At 63.1% G+C, this 8421-nt stretch overlaps 1 protein-coding gene across 5 annotated transcripts; it reads left to right on the top strand.

Moving 5' to 3' along the window:
- Nucleotides 1-1175: 1175 nt before the first annotated feature.
- Nucleotides 1176-7878, top strand: ATG101 (autophagy related 101). Of its 5 annotated transcripts, none has more exons than XM_072765222.1 (5): nucleotides 1180-1269; nucleotides 2325-2431; nucleotides 4382-4514; nucleotides 4688-5014; nucleotides 7175-7878. In XM_072765222.1, the coding sequence occupies exons 4-5, from the start codon at nucleotides 4763-4765 to the stop codon at nucleotides 7577-7579; spliced, it is 657 nt and encodes a 218-aa protein (XP_072621323.1). In that variant the 5' UTR covers nucleotides 1180-1269; nucleotides 2325-2431; nucleotides 4382-4514; nucleotides 4688-4762; the 3' UTR covers nucleotides 7580-7878. The 5 variants fall into 5 exon arrangements, with proteins under 5 accessions (XP_072621320.1, XP_072621323.1, XP_072621322.1 ...); XM_072765221.1 differs by having other exon boundaries at nucleotides 1213-1326; XM_072765223.1 differs by lacking the exon at nucleotides 4382-4514 and adding an exon at nucleotides 4210-4357 and having other exon boundaries at nucleotides 1213-1326.
- Nucleotides 7879-8421: the final 543 nt, after the last annotated feature.

Genomic DNA, 8421 nt, shown 5'->3' with positions numbered 1-8421 from the left:
GTGGGGGGGGGAGAGGGAGAGGGAAAGGAGACTCCCTGCTGACCAGAGAGTCCCACCCCAGGCCGATCCCAAGACCCTGGGATCATGACCAGAGCCACCCAGGTGCCTGCGGCATCAGTTTCTTTATCTGCCTTCTAGTATCGATCGTTATCAGGCTTAAGTTTTTTGAAAAAGATTTTATTTATCCATGAGGGACACAGAGAGGGAGGCAGAGACACCGGCAGAGGGAGAAGCAGGCTCCCTGGGGGGAACCTGCTGTGGGACTGAATCCCAGGACCCTGGGGTCACCACCCGAGTCAAAGGCAGATGCTCACCCGCTGGGCCACCCGGGCGCCCCCAGGTTTGAACAATTCATATGCATAAAGCGCTTAGAATCCTGCTTCACCTGGCGCTCCATGAATGTTACCTATTGTTATGCTGAGAGAGAAGGTGTGTGTTAGGAAGAGGAGCTTCTGGGTCCTCGAGTAACTCGGCTGTGCGTGGGCTGGGGCATGCGGGGTTCTGGGGGTGCTCAGAAAACAAGGGGTAGGGGATCCCTGGGTGGCGCAGCGGTTTGGCGCCTGCCTTTGGCCCAGGGCGGGATCCTGGAGACCCGGGATCGAATCCCACGTCGGGCTCCCTGCATGGAGCCTGCTTCTCCCTCTGCCTGTGTCTCTGCCTCTCTCTCTCTCTCTGTGACTATCATAAATTAAAAAAAAAAAAAAAAAAAAAATTAAAAAAAAATTAAAAAAAAAGAAAACAAGGGGTAAACCTCGGCCTGCCCGGGCTTGCCATCTGGGCGGAAAACCAGAGGGACGCGGCACTAAAAACGCACTCATCCGTGCAGGGCTTTACATTCCGCCAAGACCTCCGGTGGGAATTCTCTCTTGGGATCCTCACAACAGCGCCCCATTCATAGAGGAGAACATCGCACAGGGGGAGTGACGTCAGGAGGCTCCCACGGGTGGGGGGCGACGGCGGAGTGAGGCGCCCTGGGGGCTGCCCCACCTGGGCCGCGGCTGCCCGCCAGGCGCTGCCCTCGCCGGCGCCCCGGGCCGGGAGGCTGCTCCGCGCACTGCGCAAGCCGAGGCCTGGCGGTGCCTCCAGCGCCCGCCTCCCGCCCGCCTCCGACGGCCCCAGGGCTCCGCGCCGATGACTCCGCTCGGCCTCGGGGGGCGACCGAGAGCCCGCGGCCCGGCCCGGCCCCGCCTCCCGCCTCCCGCCTCCCGCCTCCCGCCTCGTCTCTATGGCGGAAGTGCCGGCCCGGCGGCGCCCGAGCAGCTCGCGGCGGTGAGTGGGCCCGTCCGCCCCGCCGTCCCCTCCCCGCCGAGGCCCCGCGGCCGGCAGGTGACCCGGGACTCGGGAGGGCCGTGCGCGCGGCCGGGCCGGGCGGTGATCGCGCACCTGCCGGGGGCCGGGGGGGGGGCGGGGGGGCGGGGAGGAGCGGGGGGGAGGGGGCGGGGGGAGCCGCCGGGAGCAGGGGGGGAGCGGGGAGGGGTGGGGGGAGCCGCCGGGGGGCGGGAGGGGCGGGGGGAGCCGCCGGGAGCAGGGGGGGAGCGGGGGGCGGCGGGGAGGGGGCCGGGGGGCAGGGGAGGGAGGGGGGAGCCGCCAGGGGGCGGGGAGGGGCGGGGGGAGCCGCCGGGAGCAGGGGGGGAGCGGGGAGGGGCGGGGGGGGGCCGCCGGGGGGCGGGGAGGGGCGGGGGGAGCCGCCGGGGGGCGGGGGGGGCGCGGGGGGGCCGGGGGGCAGGGGAGGGGCGGGGGGGGAGCCGGGGGGAGCGGGGAGGGGGCCGGGAGGCAGGGGAGGGGCGGGGGAAGCCGCTGGGGACCAGGGGAGAGAGGGGAGGGGGCCGGGGGAGCAGGGAGGGGCGGGGGGGGAGCAGGGGGGGAGCCGGGGGAGCGGGGGGCGCAGCTGCCGAGGGGGGGCGGGGAGGGAGCCGCCGGGGGCAGGGGGGCCGGCGGGGGCTGTAAGGGGGGCGCGGCCGGGCCGGGCTGTGCTCGCGCTCCCGCCGGGGGCCCCGGGGTCGGTGGGGGCGGGGGGAGGGCGGTGGAGCCGCCGGGGGGCAGGGGTCGGTAAGGGGGGCGCGGCCGGGCCGCGCTGTGGTGGGAGCCCCGGGGTTGAGGGGCGGGGGCGGGGGTGCCGGAGGGAGCCTCCCGAGGGCGGGGGGGGGCGGGGGGGGCCGCTCCTGCCGGCCGCCCCCTGCCCCCTTCCCTGAGAAGCTCGCGGGCGCTCCCGGGCATCTCCCCCACCGTTGGAGGGAGCCTGGGGACCCGCGCCAGGCCCTCCCTGCGGCCCCCGCCCCGCCCCGCGTCCGACGCCGCCTGGAGCCTTCTGTGTTTGCTCCTAGGCCACCCCTTGCGCTCAGTCGGGGCGCACCTGCCGAGGGGACACCTGCGCGTGGGGAGCAGCCGGGACCTGGTCCGCGCCGGAGGGACCCGCGCCCGGCCTGTTCGGGTGAGTGGGCGTGGGGCTGCCCTGGCTGCAGCCTGGCCTTGTGCTCGCACACCTGGCCTGGGGGTGGGGGCAGGGGCCGAATGAGCTCCCACCAGGGGTGGTTTGCTGCGGGGTTGGTGGGGCCGGTCAGTACCGACTTCCCGGAGGAGGTGTGGGGAACGGGGGAAGGCCCAGGGCGAGGGGCCGAGGTAAGTGGCCTGGGTGAAGGTTTGTGGGGGACACCGGAAGAAGGGGCAGCTGGGTCAGGGCTGGGAGCCTCGCTGCGGGGGGGGGGGGGGGGGGGGGGGAGGCTGTTTAGGGAAATCTTACTAGAGGGCAGAAGTGAGCAGGAGAGCAGGAGTCCTGAGTGCAGGCCATACCCGCCCAGCAGCCCCTGGAAGGACCTGGAGCCTCTGGGTCACGCTGAGTCATCAAGCCGTTGCTTAGTACTAGGTCCCAGGCACCGGGCTCCCAGGGATGAGTAGGGTCCAGTCCTCGCCCTGGAGGATCTGTCCGTCTAGTGGGAGGGCCAGGACGGGAGGACGCTGGTGAAGAGAGGACTGCGGGGACAGGGAGGCCGGGCCGGTACCGGGCGGGAGGCAGAGCCAGCTGTTCCTCGAGCGTGCACCGCTGTTGAGTGGAGATGGAGAGGAGCTGAAGTACACCTGGAGGAAGCTGCCAGATGTGACGGCCCGCGGGCAGCTGGCGTGGGTGTGGGGCCCGGGGACCTCTACCCTGTGGTGGGAGTGGGTGGTGATGGTCCAGGTACCTGAAAGGCCCATTAGTGGAAGGGGGTGAGCCTTACTCTGTGTGGCTCCTCGGATCAAAACTATGGCAGGCGGGCGGCTTCCTCCTGTACAAGGAATGGCTGAGTAGAGCGGTCTCAGAGTGGGACGGAGCGCTGGGACGGGTGGTGAGCTCCCCGTCAGGGCAGGTTTGTAAGCTGAACACTCGGCCAGAAATTCGACTGTTTTCCTCCTCCTTTGGGGCTCATACTCAGTTATTTACCAAGGCCTGGTTCTCAAGTGTGTTCTGGCCTGCGCCCTCGGCCCACCAGTTCTGTGTCATAGCCTGTGTCCTCTCGGCCACCGTGATCGTAACGAATTATAGTGACGGAGGATACTTAGTGTTTCCTACTTGCCAGGAACTGCTTTAAAAGTGCTTTGCAGGGGCCACCTCCTCCAATCCCTGGGACAGTCCTTTCAGGGTAGCTTTTATAGATCCCGTGTATATAGATTTGGGAAACTGAGGCACACAGGAGTTAAGTAGCTTGTCCAAGATCACACAGTGAGCCAGTGGCAGAGCCGGGCCGCCTAGCTTTAGAGTCACTGTTCTTAACCACCATTCTGGTGTGTTTTATATACGTGATTTTATTTGATCCCCACAAGAATCTGTATTTACAGGTAAAGCACACGTAGAGAGGGTGAATGATTTTCATGAGGTCACAGAGCTAGGCACAGAGGAGCTGGGGTTCCCCCCGGGACCGTTGGACATGACCCCCCTCCCCCCACTCTGCACTTCACTGTCCCGCATCCCACGGCTGCGTCTGTAACTCCCTCCTGATGTGGCTTCCAGCTGGACCTCTTCTTGCCCAGCCCTTCTGCCTTCAATCTAAAAGTTTTTACCCTGGAGGCTGTGGCTGGCCCTGGCACCGGGTGAGATTTGGGGTGTGTGTGTGTCCGTCAGGTGTTAGAGCCCTGTCTTCATAGTTTTACTGATTTCTCCAAGCAGTTTCTGGCCGCAAAATAGTTGAGAGCCATCCCTCGCCTCGTGTCCTGAGTTAACTTTCTGACACGCAGATCTGATCTTGGCACAGCAGGGCATTGACCCTCCACCGCCCTCAGCAGGGTCCGGATGCCTTAACCCGGTCAGGTCATCCAAGGCCCAGGCAGTCAGGCTCCAGGCTTCCTTTTCCTTCTCCTCCCGCCTTGTGCTCTGGCCGCTCAGGTAACATCACCTGCCTCACTCTAGCGCTGAGGCTTCTCAGGGGCAGGGGCCCTGCTTGCCTTGAACGGCCAGTGCCTGACGGCTGCTGCACGGGGACCGTTTGCCGTACGCTGCGCTGGACGCCCTACTGAAGTCGAGCCTTTGCTGTTGTTTGCCGGTAGCTTTGAAGCTCCCTTCCCCTTCTCCCCCACGAGCCTTCCGATAGTAGGCCTTGCCGGGACGCAGAGGAGGGCCAGCAGAGGCAGAGGCTGGCTGGGCCGGGAGGAAGGGGACAGGTAGCCTGTGGGTCAGTGAGAAGGTGTGAGCTCTCTGACCTGGCTGCTCTTGCAGGGTGGCCCCTGGCCGGGGTGAAGCTCCCCGTCTCGGTTCCCGTCCCCCGCCCTGGTGTGGGCTGCTGGCCTCAGGATGAACTGTCGCTCGGAGGTGCTGGAGGTGTCGGTGGAAGGGCGGCAGGTGGAGGAGGCCATGCTGGCCGTGCTGCACACAGTGCTGCTGCACCGTAGCACAGGCAAGTTCCACTACAAGAAGGAGGGCACCTACTCCATTGGCACCGTGGGCACCCAGGATGTGGACTGTGACTTCATCGACTTCACCTACGTGCGCGTCTCCTCCGAGGAGCTGGACCGTGCCCTGCGCAAGGTTGTGGGCGAATTCAAGGTAGGGGTGCGGCCCGGCGGCTGGCAGGGGGTCCTCGGGCCAGCCAAGCCTTCCTGGGTGCTCAGGTCAGGCTCTCCCATCCCAGGGAACAGGGCAGGGCGTTCAGCGCTCCCTGCGGGGAGGATGGCTGTGGGCGGCATGGCGAAGAGGCTGGTCCAACCTGCCAGGGCGGGGGAGCAGGAGGGCCCTGCAGCAGTGATGTGGGGGGCCCTACGGTGATTGTTGCCCCTGTGGGCCGGGCCTTCCGTCTGCCCCTCTTCCCTTCAGCCGCCTGGGTCTCCCCCGGGAGATCCCCTGAGCTTGCTGGGCTCAGGTGACGGCCCTGCGGTGGCACAGCCCCCTGGGCCATGTGGCACAGGTTTGCATGCGCCCGCCCCTGTGGGCCTGGAGGAGGGTGTGAGGGACACAGCTGCTGCGGGTGCTGGTCACCTCCGGCGGTGTGAGTCGGGCTGATTTTTTATTGGGTTTTCATGCAGGGTTGCAGGGTCGCACTGTTCCCGTGAGGGGCTGTTTTAAATTCTAGAGTGCGGGCATTTTTGTAAGGTGCCGTCTGTGAGCTCATGGCTGACTCCACTCCCCAAACGTTTGGAGAGTCTTACGTGGTGCTGGCAGCATGTGCTCACGGCGGGACGTGGACCCTGCCAGGCCCCGGGTCCCCCGCCCAGTCCCTCGGAGACCACAAAGGGTAGGTTCACAGGAGTCTCCGAGTCCTTGAAGGGCGGCCGTGCTAGTCGCTGTCTGTCCGCTGGATGCCTTGTAAGAGGCCCGTAGGTACGATGGCTAAGAGCCTGGAGGCTGGAGCCTGAGTGTGTGACCTTGGGCAGGTGACCTCACCTCCCGGCCTCGGGGTCTCTGGGTGAGGTTGGACTGATAATCGCACCTGCCTCAGAGGCGAAGGCACTAGGGGGTCAGGTGAACCGAGCGCGTCAAGTGTGTGAACCAGCTGGGCCCGCAGTTAGCATTCCAGGGGGTTGGCGTTAGGACCAGCCGAGGTCCAGGGCCTCACTTTGTCCACAGAGGAGAGAACTAATTCCTTGGTGCACAGTTCAGGACTTGAGGGAAGCATCTCTACCCTCCAAGCTGGCCCCAACTCCCATGGAAAGGTGCTGCAGGGGCCTGGCTGCCCTAGGAGGAGGAATGGGGCCCCCACCCCTGGAGTGAGGGGATGGCCCGAATTACTGGGTGCGGTGCTCTCGTTTGCTTCCAGAGGAGAAGACGGAGAAGCCAGGTCTGCTCTGTTCTTCCCTTCCCCCTTCTTTTTTTTTTTTTTTTTTTTTTTAAGATATTATCTATTCACGAGAGACAGAGAGAGAGAAAGAGGCAAAGACACAGGCAGGGGGAGAAGCAGGGTCCCTGCAGGGAGCCTGACCTGCGACTGGATCCTGGGTCTTCGGGATCAGGCCCTGGGTTGAAGGTGGCTCTGAGCCCCCTTTTATTCCTGGTTCCCTCCCTCCCTCTCTCCGTCCTTCCTCCCTCCCTCCCTCCTCCCTCTTTCCCTCCCTCCCTCCTTCTCTTCCTTCCTATTTATTTGAGATAGAGAGAAGCAGACTCTGTTGAGCAGGGAGTGCTCCCTCCCCACCACATGCTTTAATCCCAAGGACCCTGGGATCATAACCTGAGCCAAAGGTAGATGCTAAACCGACTGAGCCACCCAGGCGCCCCTTAGTTTCCTTTTTTCTAGTTAAGGATCATGGGTCTTTTATTTATTTTTTTTTTAAGATTTTACCTATTTATTCCTGAGAGACACAGAGAGAGAGAGAGAGAGAGAGAGAGGCAGAGACACAGGCAGAGGGAGAAGCAGGCTCTATGCCTGGAGCCAGACGTGGGACTCGATCCCAGGACCCCGGGGTCAGGACCTGGGCCGAAGGCAGGCGCTCAACTGCTGGGCCGCCCAGATGCCCCTAGGATCATGAGGCTTTAATCCCCTCTTCCAATTTTCTTGGGAGAGATTTTGTTGGTTTGCTTGGAGCACTCGAGTTTAGGCGGACGGTTTGCTGTGTCACTTCACAGGAGTCCCTCTGGGGGTCTCATTCCCTGCCTCCCTGAAGGACGAATAAAGCTAGGAGAGCCTCATTCCCTGGGGTGTAGGAAGCAGGCGCTCCCAGGGAGCCAGCTTCTCCGAGGCCTTGGCCTGCTCATCTGTTACCCCTCCTTCCCCAGGACGCACTGCGCAACTCTGGGGGTGATGGGCTGGGGCAGATGTCCCTGGAGTTCTACCAGAAGAAGAAGTCTCGCTGGCCTTTCTCCGACGAATGCATCCCCTGGGAAGTGTGGACGGTCAAGGTGCACGTGGTAGCCCTGGCCACAGAGCAGGAGCGGCAGATCTGCCGGGAGAAGGTGGGCGAGAAGCTCTGTGAGAAGGTCATCAACATTGTGGAGGTGATGAACAGGCACGAATACCTGCCCAAGATGCCCACGCAGTCGGAGGTGGACAATGTGTTCGACACGGGCTTGCGGGATGTGCAGCCCTACCTCTACAAGATTTCCTTCCAGATTACTGATGCTCTAGGCACGTCGGTCACCACCACCATGCGCAGGCTCATCAAAGACACCCTGGCCCTCTAGGCCTACGGGGGCCATGGGCTCTCCTGGATGGCTTGCAGACCTGGGCTTCTGGGGATCGTACTGTTGGGCCCTTGGGGCTCTGGAACCTGCTCCAGGTCCTTGAGGAGACTTGGAATGGCCACCCCTGGCTTCCTTGTTCTGCGGTTGCCAATCTTTGGTCATCCCTCTAACCTTGGCTAATGGTCAAGTCTGGGCTTCACTGTCCCTCTAGGGCCCTATTGGGGGGGTCTCCCTTCCTCCACTGTACGGAAGAGCCATCGCTAGGATGCTGAATAAAGTTGAGAATGTGTTTAGCTTGAGCCGTCTCTCCCTTGGCTTGTGTTCTGTCCTGGAACATCAACACTTTGTGGCGGACCTGCGAGGATATAGGTGTGTGTTAAGGCATTATTCCACCATGAAGGGGGGGGGTGGGAGAGGTTAAAACTGACCAATTCTGTACCTTGTTGGACATTCACGTAAGCCCGTGTTGACCACCCAGGTGTCACTGCCGTCAGTCCTATGAATGATGACAATCTGGAGCTGTTACTTTTGGATAGGATTGCTGTTTCTTCTCGCTTCCTCAGGAAGCTGTGACATCCCTGCCCTTTATATTATCTGGTCCTGTTTGACGATAGAGCACATACAGCTCCCCATGTGCACCAGAAAGCCCACTGAAAAAAAAATTTTTTTTGACGCCCCAGTGGCTCAGCGGTTGAGCGTCTGTCTGCCTTCAGCCCAGGGTGTGATCCTGGGGTCCTGGGATCGAGTCCCACGTCGGGCTTCCTGCATGGAGCCTGCTTCTCCCTCTGCCTATGTCTCTGCCTCCCTCTCTCTCTGTGTCTCTCATGAATAAATAAATAAGA

Source organism: Vulpes vulpes, chromosome 8, assembly GCF_048418805.1.
Source record: "Vulpes vulpes isolate BD-2025 chromosome 8, VulVul3, whole genome shotgun sequence".
In the NCBI taxonomy this organism is placed as follows: domain Eukaryota; kingdom Metazoa; phylum Chordata; class Mammalia; order Carnivora; family Canidae; genus Vulpes; species Vulpes vulpes.
Note: the sequence above shows the minus strand (reverse complement) of the source record. Positions and strands in the feature narration are given on the sequence as shown.

Coding starts and splice junctions, on each gene's coding strand:
- ATG101 (XM_072765219.1), top strand. CDS start 4,763: ATGAACTGTCGCTCGGAGGTGCTGGAGGTGTCGGTGGAAGGGCGGCAG. Junction 5,015..7,174: donor AGGTTGTGGGCGAATTCAAG/GTAGGGGTGCGG, acceptor CTCCTTCCCCAG/GACGCACTGCGCAACTCTGG.